This window comes from Podospora pseudocomata, chromosome 7 (genome assembly GCF_035222375.1).
Source record: "Podospora pseudocomata strain CBS 415.72m chromosome 7, whole genome shotgun sequence".
In the NCBI taxonomy this organism is placed as follows: Eukaryota; Fungi; Ascomycota; class Sordariomycetes; order Sordariales; family Podosporaceae; genus Podospora; species Podospora pseudocomata.
The window spans coordinates 2,735,358-2,753,032 of NC_085891.1; the positions used below are offsets into that span (position 1 = coordinate 2,735,358).

Consider the following 17,675-nt stretch of genomic DNA (forward strand, 5'->3'; position numbering starts at 1 on the left):
TGATATGGTTTGTATGAATACCCCCAGATATTTAGAATTAAATTCATGCTATCGGTTGCAAGCGAGTCCCACGACAACAACCATGCAACGTTCGATTCTCAAAATCCGCTGGAACCTTGATAAACATGGGTCAAGGACCAGGGAAAGAAACGTTTGCTTGGCATTCGTGGGCATCTGCCCCACAAAGTGATGAGTAAGCGAGCAAAGGGAACCACAGTTTCTGCGCAACACCTCACCACGGCACAATGATCGCAACTTCTATTCGTATTCACCGCCTGTCTGTCATGGCTGACGACGACTTGCGAGAGTCTGAGCGGGCCAGACAAAAGAGGGCAGCCCCATTGTCAAACAATTGCCAACTCGTGGTTCGGCGGTAGACCAGGCCTGAACCAATCACGAAGCCTCCCGGCACGGGCACACCATCTCAACCACAACCAGCCAAGGGGGTGGCCCGCCGCCCGCTCCGGAGGCGCTTTGCTTTTTCTTCACCTCGAGCAAGACATCAACAATGCATATCCCAACCACCTCACTCGAGCAGGCCAGCATGTGGCTTCCCTGCCTGCTTCCGAGGAAGAGATCTTCGCCATTCACGTCAAAAGATAGCAATGATAGTGGCGTCCAAGGTGCCTGTATACCAAGCACCGCCGGCAAGGAGCCAAAAAAGGCCAGGCATTGGTCCCGTCACACGGCTTTCCGCCCACACGCCGCATCTCGTCCTGCCCGAAAGCATCCCACCCTGCTCGATGCTCGCCGCCGACACACACACCACCTTTTCCACAACACCGGCCGAAGACTCACCGTCATGATTGGCCAATGCTTGGTCAATATGCATCATGTAGAGCGGTACCTTGAATGTTGCCCGTTTACAGCGTAAATCACAGCGCTGGGTGGCTTGCCTTGTCCGTCCTGAGAAAGGATTGCCGCAGCAAATCACAGCTCTCCAAGCCAACCTCTCTCGCTTCCAGGAACACACTCTCTCTCAAGAGAGAAGAGCGGTGACCAGAAAACGTCCGAAACGATTGTCTTTTAGAGTTTGTCCATGCCAAGCAACGCGGCCTATTCTTGTTTCCGTCTTGTCGTTGCTTGATCCTTCCAGAAGTCTTGCATAGGCCAAAAGCTTATCATTGGATGACAACCATTTAGGTAAGCAGGATTGAGAAAAGCTCCGAGACAAGAGAGCCTCGTTTTCGAGAGGGGAAAAAGCCGGGTTGATCTGCAAGCAAGTTTTCTGGTTTTGCATCAAGGTGTGCGTGTCTCATATGAAAAGAGAAGGTGAGAATGAAGGAATCTTTGTCCGGACGAACTCTCCTTTCTTTCTGAATGAAAAGGCCCGTCATCAAAAAAAAAAAAAAATTCAGATGGCGTAACCCGCATGGACACTGAAAACGTTTGGATCATAGTGTATGCCCAACTCACTCACATGCAGATGGTCAAAACCCCAAAGTTGAGCTTGGGACGAGCGGGTAACCGCTGGTCCGGCCGCTTTTACCAGCCTCCTGTGACAAGCTGACAGTGACAGATAGCTGTACTAGAGAAGTCAATGACGGTTGAGCTGACGTCTAGAGGCATATTCGAGCTTGTCACTCAAAGCCCTCTTCACAAGCCAGCCTTTACCAATCCTCTAGGTCATTGGGCACACAGACTCTTTGGATTTTCAGGGTTCAACTGCAACAACCGAACTCCTTGCTTCCATACTGACGTACGCACTTTACACTGAACTTGGTTTTTCATTCTCTCTCTCTCTTTCTCTCTTTGGATCAAATCACGGACATTCTCTTTGCTGACAGTGCCTTACATGAAAGCATATGTTTCTGTAAGGTAGAGTTTCAGATCCCGCTGTGCAACCATGTTCCCCCACTCTTTACCAACCTGTTTTGAGAGCTTGCAGCATACTCTATTCATACAGCGCCAGATTCAATTTGTTGTGAAGACGGCTGGGCTGTGTGTGGAGACCTGTCGTGCCTCCGCCGCACACGCTGAATTTGATCCTTTTCTCAGAGCGGGAGATCTTGTGCCGCACGCCTGCTGGATGCGCCCCCCTTATTCTGGAGATTGGACGGGGAAAATATTGGGAGAAACTATTAAAGGGTTGGCATTCTGCCCGGTTTCGATGTTGGGTTATCTATCTTCAGCTTCGGAAAAAGGTTGGCTTGGGCTAAAGTCTTTCTTGATCTTGGGTTGTTTGGGTAGGCCTCGGTCTGATCGATCTTGAATGTTCAGGAGTGCATAGCTATAAGCCCCGCAAGGAGACGACGTCAAGGATGGTTATGGATTTGCAATGAAAATAATGGGGATAGTCGGAGGATTTAGTGTAGGGCGGAGTAGGTCATGATGTTGGTAAAGTTCAAGAGAGCGATATGAAAAGCGAGCCCCAGATGTGCCTCTCTTGGCAGGTAGGGCTGTTGGTCGTTGTTGTTGTTGTTGTTGGCATTATAAAGGGAAAAAGAAAATCGCGAGGCTCTTGTTTATTATGTCTCTCTTTTTCTTCCTCCGCCCACGAGCGGCACCGCACAGAAAGCAAAAGAAAAGGGGGAACAAAGTTGTTGTTGATGGCCGAACGCGACAGGCGCCACGCCACACCATCGCCGACCCGAGAGGGCCTTCCTTGCTGCATTCAGTCATCATCGTCGTGGATGTATAAAACATTATTTTATACATGCAGTGCAAGTGTTTGCAAGTTGCACATGCAACTAGTGAGGCTCATTAAAAACCTCCTGCCGTCTCCATGACTTGAGTTTCCTGATCTGATCTGTGGAGCTTTGCTTGCCCATCAACGGTGGGTGTGGAGAACGGTTTGACTTTCAACACTGTGTTGGCAAAGTGGAAACGAAACGCGAGGCGCGATTGCCAAAAGAGAGCGTGACTGCAGGTTTTTGAATGGAAAGAGGTTATAGTGTGTACATGCGATGCGACTCTGGAAGAGAGAGCTTGGAAGATTGCATATGCGAAAGGAAATAATATCGGCGGGATAATATTGAATAATAACCTTAATAAAACAAGAGATAGCAACGGCCGGTGCCTTGTCCACATTGGGCAGGTTTGGTTCCGTGACTGGGCATTTCCCCAGGCAAACAGACCGCTGACACATTCACATTGCTCTTTGGAGGAAGAGAGGAAGAGAGAGAGAGACTATCTCTGCTTAACGGTTTGACCGGAACGAGAAATTGGAACGGGGCGGTGGTCCATCCGGCAATCCACTGGGGCGATAAGGAATAAATTCCGGCTCCATTCCAGTTGATCCTCACGGGCAGTGACTGAGATGTAATAGGATGAACACAGTAGCCAGTAACAGGCAGTGGCGTGAAACATATAAAATGGGAAACTTCTTTCTGTGAGCACTTCGTAGTGCAGCTTCTGCAAGGAGACGTGGATGGATTTATGCACAAAAGCCGTGTAGAGTCGCCTCGGTGGGCTCGTCGCAAGGAGATGGGAAGCCCCTGGCACCCTTGCACGGCGACATTTGGCTTGCAGCATGGGCCCTGCTAGCGCGCCTTGGGTCAATGCTCGTTCCTCCCTCGCTGGCCAATGGGCGAAGACTGGGGGATCAACACATGGCCTGAGGGAACAGAGGAGGAGCTTTGGGTCCGAGGTTTAGGAGGTTGGAAATAGGTGGGGTGAAGACAGACACAGTTTACATTGACAGTTTGCGTTGCTGAAACTGAGATCTGAGATTTCATGAATCGAACAGAAAGTCAAGATATACTAATGAAAAAACGTAGTAGTAGGTAATTAGATCGGATATTAATTTCTTAGCCTGGGTAGGTCAGACTGTACTGTATGAATAGCCGGTGGGTGGAGTGTCTTGGTTTTTGGCCGGCGCCCGATGCACGGAAAGAGGCCGACTCGTTCCCTCCTGGTTCTGGCGTGCACCGCCGTCCTAAGCCGTTGCCCTGTCTCAACTAGTCGCTGCACGTCTGGCCTCCTCCAGACAGCCCACGACAGGAGACACCAGAGGACAACTTCCCTAGGTTCCTCACACTACACCCAAATCCCATTCCCAAGTCCCCTCTACCCCCAATCCCCCCCTCTAGTCCTGCCCCATCACTCTTTCTTTCCCACCTCACCGAACCGACGACACGCTCCGGCCCCCCGATTACGAAATTTCCTTTTTTTTTTCGACACCACGACCTTCGCCCTTCTGTGCCTCGCCGTGTTTCGAGAAAGCGCCCCTTCCACCCTTTCACCTTTCGATTCGCGTCCGCCTTCTACAAGCTCCCCATCTCGGCCTCTCTCTTTTTTTTGTCGTTAACGTCCCAACTCGAAATCTCAGTCTCGCTCGCCCGTGTCGTCTCATAGCATCTTGTCTCTGGGCTGTCTGTTTGCTTGTCTACTACGCATCTCTTTCGTTCTCGGTTCGCTATTTGTCCTCACGCAGAAACGAACCACACCGAAAAAAAAAAACATTGACCACGCCGTCTGCTCGGACCAGCTTGCTCCCAACTCCCATCCGATAATTCTGGCCCTCCCCGATGTCCCGTCTCCAGTAACGGCCGAATTTGCAGTTGTCAGTCGTGACGCGGCACTGCCTCTACCCCATACTCCTTTCCCTCAGCCTGCGACTCCCGACGGGTTGTGACCGGGCTTGAGACCGCCAGACCAGGCAAGAAAGTTCACGGTGACAGTGGGCTTCTTCTTCAGAGACGAACAACATCATCTACCTCCCTCTTTGGCCGCCGGGCGACCTTCAGTTCTATAGTGTCACCATCGTTAAAAAAGGTCTTCGTACCACCATACACGGGGTCTCGATTTATTTGAAAAGGCTCCGTTCTTGTCAACGCAATTGGCAGGTGAGTTCGATGCTGGGACTTGTCGTCCCCCCCATTGATCAGCACAATTGCAAAAAAAAAACGTGGGGATCACCTTGCCTTTTTCAGCAAACACACATTTCTGTCCTCAGTTGAGCTACGCACTTTGCCATTGTCTTTTTCCCGAGACTCTTGATGAATGGTCTCGCTGACAGACTCCATGCAGAAACCCTGCCTTAATACTTTCGTTCAACCTCGCAATCTGCTTGTCAAAGTTTGAGCACCGTCGGGCAGCTCATCTCTCCGAGACTTTGAACAAGAACATCCATCTAGTTCTGCCTTGGATCTGAACAGATCTCCAGATATCATGGCCGCACTGGTACAAGGATATCCACAGCAATCTGGGACAGTCACAATGCTTCAGACCAGACCGGCCTCAGCCTCGGGCATGCTGCCAGTTCAGTCGAATGCGCAATATGCTCAGGGTGGAGCTCATAGAAATAGTATCCACGGCTTGCCCACAGGAGTGGCTTCTCCTGTGGTGTACCGTGGCGGCTCAGGGTCTGTCCAACCTTATGCCTACACAGGCACACCCAGCCTTAATCCGACGACACAATGGCAACAGGTCAGGTCACACCGGACATCATCCTCGCCAGCAGTGCCGACTATCCAGACGCTGGACTATCTACAGCCTGGTGTGGCCCGCTCCCGGTACGCGGCCAGCAACTCCATGACAAACTTGCCTAGTACGGCATCCATCAGTTTGACGGGTGCCGGGTCTCGGGATGATTCAGCCCTGCCGTCATCAGGAACACGCAGAGCCGGTGCGCAGGCATCACAGATGAACGGAACATCGCTGTCGCCACCGATTGCACAGGCGGCGCCGCGGGTGTCACCGGAAAGATATAGGAGAACTGCGCTGCGGTCTTCTGACTCGGCGGGCTCGGGCCTAGGGAAACAGCCCCAGGAAACGGCAACCGCTGGGCGCCCAGGCCACACTCGGAGTGCATCGGATCAAAAGCCTGTGATGCTGCGGACTCCCCAGTTGCACCAGATGAACAGGCCAAACAGCTATATCGGCTCGGTATCTGGGTCGGCGATTGACGACATGGGGTTTGTCCGCGGTCAGGGACAAGAGGAACCTAGAAGAACTCGCAGACGCAGCTTGCCCGCATTGGATTCTGCCGGTTTTTCCACGCCCTTGACCCCGCCCGAGCTTAAGCAGCCGGAACTACCAAGCCGTCCAGATCGACCAGCATCGGCCAAGGTGGCCGAAAAGAAGAACAACAACCCCAACAAAACCACCAAAGCTGGAAGCAACAAGGCCGGCGACAGAAACAACAGCAGCGCTACTACTGACGCCCGTCTTGGCAGCTCGGACAGCCGGTCCTCTGGCCGCAGCGCTGGAAGCAACAATTCCAGAGCTTCCTCTTCTGTAAGTGATTTCTGACCTGCATATCTCGTGGCTGCATTGTCCAATCACATGTTATGGCGGCAATGTTGGGGGTTGGATCAACCAGCGCTAATCAACTCCTACCACTTTAGTCGGCCAACCGCAGCGCGAAGGCTTCCAACCCCACCGGAAACCCCGCCCCGTCTTCCTCCTCGCCTTCTGAGCAGACGGGCAACAGCCAAGATTATCCCCGGCTGGTCAACATTCCCCCACGAAGTTCATCGTCCGATGCTGCAACTCCGAAGCGTGCCGTCAATTCGTCTCCCCTTTCCAAGGCAATGGGCACGGAGACTGAGAATGGCGTTTCGGCCGATGCCGCCGACAGCGCGATTCAGGAGGCCGTGAAGCCGACCACGCCTCGCGTCGAGAGTCCGGCCGCCAGGCAGCTGGCTGCCATCAACGAGAAGGGAGGGAAGCCAAAGAACAAGACATCGAGACTTAGGAGAGCCTTCTCCTTTGGCAGCGCGGCAGAGTTCCGGAAAGCGGTACATGCTAACAGCGAAGCCGCCGAGAATGGGCCAGGCAAGCTCCAGAAGGAGCAGAACCAGGAGGATGCGTACGAGACGGAACAAGCCCGCATCGCCCAGCGACAAGAGGAGGCTGGCATCGGCAGCAACATCTACGGCGGCAGACTCTTCTCGGGATCGACCGATAACCTATCAATCTCATCAACGGCATCCTCGGCTTCGATTATGATTCGGAAGATGGGTCGTGGAATGAAGAAGGGCGGTCGTTCCCTTGTCGGCCTTTTCCGGCCTAAGTCCATCATTGGTGTGCCGGCGGCCGATGCCAGGATGCCCGAGGCCATGGAAGCTACCGTCTCCATGGTCAATGTCGAGGCCGAGCGCGAGCGTGTCAATGTGAACGCCGACCCTCGAACGCAATCCGGTGGCGGTACCGGCTTCCCTCGTCTCGAGCGAAATTCCATCGACGCCGCCAATGTACCCACACTCGAAGCGGACCCACGATCTAGCACAGGCACAGACAGCTCGGCAGCACGAAAGAGCATTGTTGGCGGTGAGAAGGAACGTGCCGAGGTCTTGGCTGCTGTCCGAAAGGGCATCTTGAAGAGTACGTTTGTTCTTTTCCGGTGAAGAAGCATGTTGCTAACATTGTTGCTTTAGAAGACCGCAATGGCTCCGCCAGCCCATCTCCACGCGTTACAGAACCGCCTCATGCTCCTAACGTCACCGATTCCCCTACCTCCAGCGCTCCCAGCACCCCCAATGATGAGCAGCAAGGACACAGACGGACTGCGCCTGTCACCATTGGCAGTGAGGATTACTTTGTTTCGGCCCTCCGTCTCCGCCAGGACACCAAGAGCGCGCCCGGAACCCCTCAGGGCAGCCTGAAGCGCAACGCCACCTTCAGCCCCCGCATCATCACCTTTGAGACATGGCCGAGCGGGGAGTACGATCGCCGTGGTGACATCGCGACGTGCAACCGCCTGACGCCAATGCTTGCTCAGCAGATCAAGGAAGAGCTGAACACATTCAAGATGGTGGGTCTCCTACTGATAATTCGAGCGATGCATGAGATGCTAACAACCAACCAGGAGATGGAGGTTCACGAAAACTCCAAGATTTACACGCATTTCTTCTAATGATTCAAGACGAATGGCCCGCACCCCTTTCAAGCACAGCAGCACCTCTCTCGGCTCGATTCTCTTTTTTCTGCACCAAGGGCGGCGAAGACGACCTCCCGTCGTGTATTTGACCAAAGGATTTGCACAATTCCCAGGCGTTTTTCTTTTTCTCTCATGGGACAAAGCATAGTAAGGTGTCATGGCGTTGATTTAAGTCTTTTTTTTCTTGTTCTCACATTGATCTCGACAAACTTTTTTGTTTCTCTTTATTTCCGTCTAGAATCTGGCACACAGCAGCACAGCGAAATTTAATTACAAGCGGGGTATGGGGGTGAATACGGCCACGGGTTCACCTTGATCCTTTTTCTTATTTTCCTAAACAAAATTATGTTTCTGGTTCATTCAGCGAAGTGGGGAGATGTGTGCGTGTGTGCGTACGTGGTTGAGAGTTGAGTACTGTCTGTCAGCGAAAGTGAAGCGAATTTTATCTTTAACAAGCAGAGATGTGGCTAGAGGTGTAAGGGTTGATGGGTGATGAGTGATGTTGAAAGACAGAAGACAGCGTGAAGTTTTTTAATAGATGTGTCTGGTGTTTTGACCAGGGGGGGGGGGATGGTGTTGTGAGGAGGGGGAGTGGCGTGATGTCGTGGTGGTGGTGGTGGTGAACTATGGAGGGAGTTGAACAACAACAGGGACGAAGAGAGACGACGATGAAGAGGAACAACTACAACAACAACATCAACAACACAAACAAAACACAAAGCAAGTAAGGGGAGAAAAAGGCAAGACGTAATGGTGATGGTGGTGTGGTGATGATGGTGGGTGGAGGAGGTGATTTTTTTTGTCAATTCGGCATTCAGAGACAAGTTCAAAAATACATATATCATCTTTTTCTTTTCTTTTGCGCTTTTTGGGGGATGTTTGCTAGTTGAGGTGTATCTTGTGTGAAGTTGCGGAATGGGGGAGGATGATGATGGTGAGGGAGTGGGGGTAATTCTACTGGGTGTGGTGGTGGTGTAAAGTAGATAGATATTATTGTCGAGTTGGAATGGCATATATGGGTTTACAAGCTTGACGAGTAGTGGTTGTGATGTGTTATCATCAGCTTATAATTGGTATATGCGAGGCCGTTATAGATGTGCTGTATGCACGGCGCAACCGAGCCGGGCCAAGGTGGGAACTAGTTTCCTGAAGTTTACGAATGGAAACTGGCCGTTGGATGATGACCTGCCTTGCTTTTTGGTTGGCGGTGCTTTTGGCTAACGGTCACGAACCTTGCAGTAGCTTGGGGCTGAAGAGTGGGATGAGGGGATGGGGATGGGGAAGATCGAGATGGGATTTGTTTCTATTGGGTTCTACGGGGACAGAAGAAACAACAGAAGAAGAAGAATTCTGTCGGTGGTGTGCAGGTGATCACGACCCGAGTTGGGATATCCGGTATCTTTCACATGTATGATTGTCCCTCTGCAGCAGCAAACGACCGAGCCCCGTCCGTGTTAGAGTGTGTAGGCAAACCACTTTACGGGAGTGGGCTGGTCAGTGGTGTCATAGATTGCCAGTATATATATATATATATATATATGTACTGCATGAATAGTCATTCTCGTGTGCAGGACCACACTACCACTTCGGTGTCCTCCCACTCCCCGCGTGTCCGTTGCGTCCGGTTCTCCGTATGGGGGTTGGTTCGTTTGTGAAATACGAACTTTTTTTGTTTATGATCTGCCTGCGCACAAGTGTGAAGAAAGGGTTTGTGGGGGTGGGTGCCGTGCGTTCAGGGGTCCTGAAGGAGGGACAGTGTGAGTTTGGGGAGGAGCTAACTGTGCTTGGGGCCTCGAGAAGTGCATAGGCCAATCAGACGCGGCGCGCAAAGAAGTGTGGGTTCAGCCTTGCAGGGCTGGCTGGGTGAGAGAGGCTGAGATAATGGGATTTTTTTTTTGTTTTTTTTGTTGTTTTTGTTTTGGAGGGGTTGCGGATTTGCGATTACAACGAAAATTGAAGTGAAGATTTGCTGCGACGACGACGACGACGACGACGACGACGACGACTGAAAAGGTGAACTTGGGAAGGGAAAAAATCGTGGCGTTTTTTACTCTGGGAAGAAGGCTCCTCCACGCCGCTGGTGGGAGAGGTGGTACCTCGCAGGCTGGTTCTTCTTTCTTCTTTAGCAGCAGAGGGTTGTACTCGACCATGGCGACGGCTCCGACAACAGATGCCCCAGCGGCGGCGACGGCGAAGAAGTTGCACGGGAGGGAGTTCTACGAGAGTATCGGGTCGCCAAAGTATATCCTCGCGCCAATGGTTGATCAGTCCGAATTTGTATGCCCTCCCTTCTCTGTTCATGACTGACTTTTGGCTGACGTGATGGTTTTTTGCTTCCAGGCCTGGCGTATGCTCTCCCGCTCATTCATGCCCCCCGAGCTGCAGTCAAAACTCCTCGCCTACACCCCCATGTTCCACGCCCGATTGTTCTCCCAAGACGCTCCGAAGCCGCCCTACAACAAATACCGCGACTCGCACTTCCAGTGCGTCCTCCCCAAAGACCCCGCCACCCTCTGGCTCGACGGCAACCCCCTTGTCGGCGACAGGCCGTTGTTTGTACAATTCTGCGCCAACGACCCCCAGCACTTGCTGGCTGCTGCCTTAAAAGTCGCCCCTTACTGCGACGCGGTAGACCTCAACCTCGGCTGCCCGCAAGGTATCGCCAAAAAGGGGCACTACGGCAGTTTCCTGCAAGAGGATCAGGAGTTGATTTATAGGTTGATCAACACCCTTCACGAGAATCTTCCCATCCCAGTAACGGCCAAGATTAGGATTTTGGAAACAAAGGAGAAGACGCTGGAGTACGCAAAGAATGTGTTGAGTGCCGGGGCGAGTATATTGACTGTTCACGGGAGGAGGAGGGAGCAGAAGAGCCATTTGACGGGGGTGGCGGATTGGGAGTATATTCGGTATTTGAGGGATAACCTACCGGCGGAGACGGTCATTTTTGCGAACGGGAATGTTCTGGAGCACGGGGATATCGAGGAGTGTATTGCTGCTACCGGGGCGGATGGGGTTATGTCTGCTGAGGGGAACTTGTCTAACCCGGCGATTTTTGCGCCTGAGCCTCAGCCGGGGGCGTTTGAGGATGAGTTCTGGAGGGGGAGGGATGGGAAGGGGGGATGGAGGGTTGATGCTGTTTTTAGGCGGTATCTGGATATTTTACACAAGTATGTGAAGGGGGGTGAGCCACCGGCGAGGAGGCCATTGTTTGTACCTGGGAAGGGGATGGATACGGAGTGGATGAAGGAGGAGATTGTGATCCCGCCGAAAAAGGGGTCGAAATCAGAGGCATTCGGTAACCCCAACTATGGTGCCCTTCAGGCGCACATGTTCCACCTCTTACGGCACTTTGTCTCAAAGCACCATGATGTAAGAGATGCATTGGCTAGGGCGAGGTTAGGAGAGTTGGAGCAGTTTGAGGGGATATACAAGATGGTTGAGAAGAAGGTTGCGGAGGGACTCATCGAGTACGAGGAGACGGATGGGAAGTCAATGGAGGATCCTGCGGAGGAAGAGAGGTTAAAGAAGCTGGTGGAGGAGATGGGTCCGGCGGAGACGAGCGCGACGGCGATTTTGAGGTGTAAGAGGCCTTGGTGGTGTGTGCAGCCTATCATTCGGCCGTTGCCCAAGGAGGCGATGGCTAGAGGTGCTATTCAGCCGGGGAAGAAGGATAAGAAGCGGGTAGCGGAGGAGGAGGCCAACGGCGGTGAGAAGAGGGTGAAGGGCGATGAGACAAATGGGGGGGATGCTAAGGTGGTAGAGGCCGTGAAAGAGGAGCTGGAGAAGCAGACGGAGTTCCAAACGAGCGAGCTTGTTAGCGGCTGAAATCTCGAGGGAATATAGATGAATAAATGATCATTACTGCAAACTGGGCTGGGTTTGGGTTCTCTACCTGATGGTGATGATCTCATAGTTCTCCAGCGGCTTTCTGGCTTCAAACGCAACTCCATCCATGAACTCATCCACATAAGCAGGGCCAATTACCTTGTAACTTCCATCACCCTCCCTTCAAAGTGCGAATGAAATCGGCACGGCCGAGATGACGGGGTTGCATTGTATCCAAAATGCGAGTGTGTCCGCTGTATCAAAGTACGAATGTCTTGGCGTGCTCTGGCAAGATCAATAGAAGTGAAAGAAGGCCCCTGGAATCCCAATCTCTCCTTCATCCTGTGGTCTGCATCCAGCTGGGGCGCCAAGGTCTCGATATCGACGCTTGGGTAAACTTGCTTGATGGTGGCCATGTGTATTCCAGCGACTTGAATCGCAGTATCATCATCGTTGAACAGTGGGTGTTCCGGCGTCAGCCCTGAGAAGCGTCTCCCCGCTTCGTGACGAGACCAAGTACGTGTCATGAGGGGAGGCAGGGTTAGATCGGGGACCCAGGATGGTATATTTGTGTCACTTTGAGATTCTGACTCTGACTCTTGCTCAGCATCAACCCGTTCAGAAACGAGGATGAAAAGATCAGGCCCATGATGCTTGAGGAAGGCCTTGGCGAAGTCTTTGAATGCCGTGGATGATGAAGTGTGGTGTCGATAGTAATTTGCGTCCGGATTTCCGGACTGACAAGCCCGAGTATTCCATACACTCTGTCCCTAGGCTCGGTCCAATCCCGTTGCCGAACAAGAGTGACCACCTCGAGATCGTAGCGACGAGAATAATTCCGCTCCTGGCAGCGAAGAAGAGTATCTGCCGTTTTTGTTAGTCAACGGCTTAACCAGTTCCTTGAATGAAGAGCAGAAATCATACCAAAAGGCTTTAGGGCCCCATATCCAAGGCTTGCCCTTCTAGCCACACCTATGCTGCTTTGACACTCTCCGGACAGCGCAAGTACACGGTGGCTAGTTCATCCCAGCTTTTGATGGAACGACCGCAAACCAGCCGTGCACTCCTGGCCAAGAGAACCTCTTGTAGTGTCCATGTGCGGGTAAACCACTGGCGTTGAAAGAGGGCTTCATAGTCTTCCAAGTGGCGGTTGTACATACCCAACACCACGAAACCCTGTGTTCTCATAGGCGGACACCGCGGTATCGCAAATGCGAACTCCCTCGTCTTCTCCAGGATCTCTTCCATCTTCGAGTCACCGTCACCGGCCCAGATGGTGACGAGTTCCGCCTCTCTATAGATGTCACCCATCATTCCAATCTGGACACCTTTCTCGTCCTCGTCTTCCTGATTGATGCATATCTGATCGATCCAGATCCATTGAGGGTGCCGGATGGCATCCAAGCCTCTGAACACTTGAAGAGCCTTGTGAAGTTCTGGCCAAATGTCCAAGTGGCGAGTCTTGTTTACTCGTATATTCTGTTTGGGTTCAGGTGGTCCCCAGCCACGTGCCTTCCAACAGCTCCAATATCCTTACCAGGGCACCCTTGTGATCAGGTCAAATGGTAAGGATGTTGGGGCTGTTAAAACTCGCCCCCCCCGGGGGGCTTGCAACCGATAGCCCCCAAGTTCGATTCAAAAGCAAACCCCTCTCGAGGGGTTTCGTAACCGGCCACCTCTCTCAGAACGCTGAGGGGGTTGACCGGTGAGCTTTTGCTTTTTCTACCTATATTATCTTAGGAAGATGATGGCTGTGCTTCATTTGTTCCCACTTAGTCAGTAGTACCTTTGCATATGTTGATTATATTTGGCGACTTTTCGGCCGGGGCTTTTTGTTGTTGACCATTATTGCTTGCTCTACTTCTCGTACCTAACCAACCCATCGACCTTAGATTTCAGTTTATTAGTCTGGAATTAATAGGGTAATTATCTGCGAGTGTTGATGATATTGAGGTTGCCATCGTTGCTGTCGTTCCATGCCAATTTCAGCATCTGTCAACTTGATGTTTTTTTTTCTTTTTTTTTTCTCTGAATCTTGCCTCTCCAGTCAAGTAATCATACTCTCTCCCTATTTCCCTCTCTTTCCTAAAGTCCCAGCTAGTGATCATACCTGATCTGTTCAGAGAAGCAGCAAAAAGGAAGGTGAACGCCAAGAGATCTCGATGGAGTTGAGTGGACACCATTAAAAAGTAATAAAAACATACAACACCAGGGATTCCCCAGTGGTCACCCACCTGAGTACTAGTCTGGCGATCAGCTGTTTGACTCGGGCAGAGCGGACGGGATGCCGTATTTTCAGCTGTCTATGGTCGTATGTGATGTTTTGGGAGCGAGAATTGGTTTATGACCTCCTTGCCTGATGGCGAGGGTTGAATGTTTCAAGAAAGTCATGTTCTTGAGTCCCGAGTGAGCTCTACCGCAGGCGATATTGACGAAGTAATCCCGTTGTACACACAACCGAAATCATAAACTGACAGAACTGTTCTATAAACATGGTTCCTATAAACTAGCAAACATAAAACTACCAAACAATTCCTTCCAAACGCCAAACACCCGTTAAACAACCCCTATTCAAGCAAGCAAAAACAACGCCGTCACCATCATCACCGGAACCCACCCCATAAACACCCCCGCCCCCCGCCCTCCCCCATTGCTCCAAAGCATAACCGGCCTCCCCACCTCCGGAGACCCGTCAACACTACAAACCGAATGACAAACACCCTGTCCCTGCTCCTGTCTCTTCTCCGGCTCAGTCGTGTTATACAAAATCTCAAACCACTGCAACTGCAAATACGCCGACTCCCCCACCGTCATATTCCCCGTCCACTCCCCCCCATCGCTCCATGCATTCAAAATAATATTGCTCACATCCTTCGGCGTCTGAAACTCAATATTCGCCACCTGTATATCATTCACATACCACGTCGTGCTCCTCGGCGTCCAATCCAACCTGTGAACAGCCCAATCTGACCACTCCAGACCATTGGGCATGGTGGCGTTTTTGCTGGCACGGACTTCCACATCCCCCTCACTGTCCAAAGAAGGCTGGTTGGTGCAATGAATCACGTTCTTGGGGTCGCTGGTGCGGATTTCCAGGTCGGATTCTTGTACTTGGTAGTAGTCCTCCGAGTGGCGGTACGTAAACATGGCTGTGATGGCACCACGAGCGCCAATCGTGCGGGCTAACATCCGGATGGAGACGAATTTGAATTTTGCCGAGAGGGATTCTATCTCTGCTGTGGTTTGGAACTTTTGGAGACGCTCGGTGCGGAGTGAGAGCCATGATTTGGGGGAGGAGTCAGCGTCGTGGTTTGCTTCGAGGTAGACGTTGTTTGGTGAGTTGACCATCAGCAATGTAGAGTCCTCGCGGATGCCATGGCTATTGTTCCAGTTGCTTATCATCCAGAAATCCGTCCATTCGGTCGAGTTGAAGAAAGGGCTCGTGATAGGTGCGTCGGATGTGTCCTTGACCTCTGTGATGACTGGGGGTACGCTTGCGTGGTGGTGGTGGTTTCGAAAGTCGAAAAAGCGATGTTCCTTGAAATATGCTGTTTCATTGCCTTTCATGAGATAGCAACCGCATCTGGAATCCTCGGTGAGAGGTGCTTGTTGCGCATTGACTCCCACAGCACCGCCGAGAAGGAGGAGGCTTAGAATCTCCATTGCGATGTCGCCCCAGTCCAGGGGTATTTTAGAATGACAGGCTTCGTGTAAAGCAATATGACGTGATATAAATGAAAATTAAGCCAGTACAGAGCACAGAAATGAACTAGGAGAAAAAGATAAATAGGAGGATATGCACTCATACATCAGTATTTGCAAAATAAGCTAGGAGAGGTGGCGTGAGAGAACTTCATATACCGCCAAGATCCCAGGCCGGTTTTCAAGTCGTCACGGACCGACGGGAACAGGCAGGGCCGTTTGACCAGCTTATAAGTTTGCTCAAGTAGACTTTTTGTAGTAAGATCAAACCACAACCTTCTTCAATCTATTGGTCAATGCCTGGCTGGGTAAGTAGGATCCAGGCTTGAATAACACTCTGTCTCGACGGGTGGTATCAGGGGCACTTGCCCCGACGAATCAGCTTCAGTTTGAGCTGATCGAGGCAGCGAATGTGTGGTATAAGAGTGACCCAGGCCCCAGGATCAGCATTCTTCCATACAAGGCGTCCATAGTGGATGTCACTGTTTATCCGGCTAAAGGGTAGCCAGGCCGAGATCCTAAAAATGGAGGAACGGGAAGAAAGAGAAACTTCGGGCATGATGCTGCGTAACGTGGGTTCGGTGCTGTGAAATGTTTTCCAATTTAGTAGGGAGAGAAGAGTGGGATTGCAATTATTCTGGAACGTGGCCTGAGGATGAGAATTGATGGTTGTCCATGTTCCAGATTGTTGAAAATGTCATAAGCCTGGAGGAGTGTCGGGTCTCGTGTCCCTTCATGAAAATGACAACCGAGAGTGCTGTCGATGCGAGATATACAGTGGGAGAAAAGCTGTCTGAGCCATGAGAAAGCACACCAACCATCGAGCTTGAAGTGATGAATTGCTTAACTTGTCGTTGGGAGTTTGAAGAGGAAAGTGAAATAAGCTTTCGTGATCCCCACCTCGAGCTTGGCAAAGAGCTTAGCTTGTGGTCCAATCAAAACACCGTCATTGGCTGATGCATTTAAGCAGGGCTTTCCTGACAACATGTATAATGCAATTATCCGCAGCCATACCTTACCCAATCGGCTACAGGAATTTGATCTGCGATTCTGGATCTCGCCTGTCTCCACCGAAACCGAGAGATGCACTGGAAGCGCGATTGAAGGGTCTCGATTTTCCAACTCCAAGCTTGTTCCCTTCGTTTCGAACTCGCATTCTTCCCGGCTCTTCCCTTAAGAAGGTTGGGACGATCGGCAAACAATCAACCAACTCTCTTGAACTCCGAACCCCAAAACGCCCTTCCAATTAACAGCACCACTACATCACCATGTCGACGCCAGCCGAGACCGAGTCTCCAGCGCCACCAGTTGCGCCAGAGGAGCGCATCGAGAACGCAAACGCGACTCCCCAGCAAGAGACATCACCTGAAGCAGACCTAAAAGAGGCGGACCAGACTGCCAAAGCTATTCCCCCAGCCGATGAAGCCAACAGCAACGAACCAAACCCCAATGAATCAACCAGCTCCCCCAAAGATGCTGAGGAGACAGTCACTTCCCCCAGAGAAGGCTCACCCTCCCCATCACAAAGCTCATCCGACGAAGAAGGCGAAGTCTCCGAATCAGAAGCCGACCACGACCACCCACCACTCCCCAACGAGCCTCTCCCTGGCAACTGCCCCCCATTACCAAACGAGCCCCTGCCAGGAGCAGACAACAACAACTCCTCAGCCCTCCCCGCCGAACCCACACCAGCCCCCGAACCGGCAGACGACGGCTGGGAATACCACTGGAACCCAAACGACAACCAATACTGGTTCTATAACCGCTTCAGCAATCACTGGCAGCTCGAAAACCCCCGCCAATCCACCACCGTCCCTCAAACCGCCCCACCCACGGCACCAACACCCCCCCAAACGGACCCTACCTCCATCTCCAACCCAACCTCCATCGCAGGAGGCTACAACCCCGCCATTCACGGCTCATACGATGAAAACGCCTGGTATGCCGTCAACGCGAGGGCGCTGCAGCAACAAGCGGAGCAGAGTGTTATTCCCCCTGCACCGGCGGAGTATGCTGTGGGCGGTTACTTTAATAAACAGACGGGGCAGTGGCAGATGCCGGAGCAGGGGGCCGAGAGGCATTCGGATGAGCAGAAGAGCAAGAGGCAGCTGAATGCGTTTTTTGATGTGGATGCTGCGGCGAATATGCATGATGGGAGGAGCTTGAAGGCGGAGAGGGCGGGGAAGAAGCCGAGTAAGAAGGAGCTGAGGGAGTTCAAGGAGAAGAGGAGGGCGAGGAAGGAGGAGAAGAGGAGGGCTTGGTTGAGGGATTAGACTGGGGGTGGGCGTTTTTGCTTGGGGGTTTTTGATTCTGGTTTGGG

General features: G+C 52.0%; 4 protein-coding genes across 4 annotated transcripts; 3 read left to right on the forward strand and 1 right to left on the reverse strand.

Moving 5' to 3' along the window:
- Positions 1-3,924: 3,924 nt before the first annotated feature.
- Positions 3,925-8,392, forward strand: BNI4 (bud neck involved protein). Its single transcript, XM_062893786.1, has 4 exons — positions 3,925-6,180; positions 6,291-7,269; positions 7,323-7,699; positions 7,754-8,392. The coding sequence occupies exons 1-4, from the start codon at positions 5,113-5,115 to the stop codon at positions 7,799-7,801; spliced, it is 2,472 nt and encodes an 823-aa protein (XP_062739629.1). The 5' UTR covers positions 3,925-5,112; the 3' UTR covers positions 7,802-8,392.
- A 1,353-nt stretch (positions 8,393-9,745) lies between these two features.
- DUS1 (tRNA dihydrouridine synthase) lies at positions 9,746-11,696 on the forward strand. The gene is made up of 2 exons (XM_062893787.1): positions 9,746-10,102; positions 10,166-11,696. The coding sequence occupies exons 1-2, from the start codon at positions 9,974-9,976 to the stop codon at positions 11,651-11,653; spliced, it is 1,617 nt and encodes a 538-aa protein (XP_062739630.1). The 5' UTR covers positions 9,746-9,973; the 3' UTR covers positions 11,654-11,696.
- Positions 11,697-14,224: 2,528 nt separating this feature from the next.
- QC762_709400 (uncharacterized protein) lies at positions 14,225-15,316 on the reverse strand (the record flags this gene model as incomplete). Its single annotated transcript, XM_062893788.1, has 1 exon — positions 14,225-15,316. The coding sequence occupies one exon, from the start codon at positions 15,314-15,316 to the stop codon at positions 14,225-14,227; it is 1,092 nt and encodes a 363-aa protein (XP_062739631.1).
- A 1,307-nt stretch (positions 15,317-16,623) lies between these two features.
- QC762_709410 (uncharacterized protein) lies at positions 16,624-17,628 on the forward strand (the record flags this gene model as incomplete). The annotated part of the gene is made up of 1 exon (XM_062893789.1): positions 16,624-17,628. The coding sequence occupies one exon, from the start codon at positions 16,624-16,626 to the stop codon at positions 17,626-17,628; it is 1,005 nt and encodes a 334-aa protein (XP_062739632.1).
- Between the last annotated feature and the right edge of the window lie 47 nt (positions 17,629-17,675).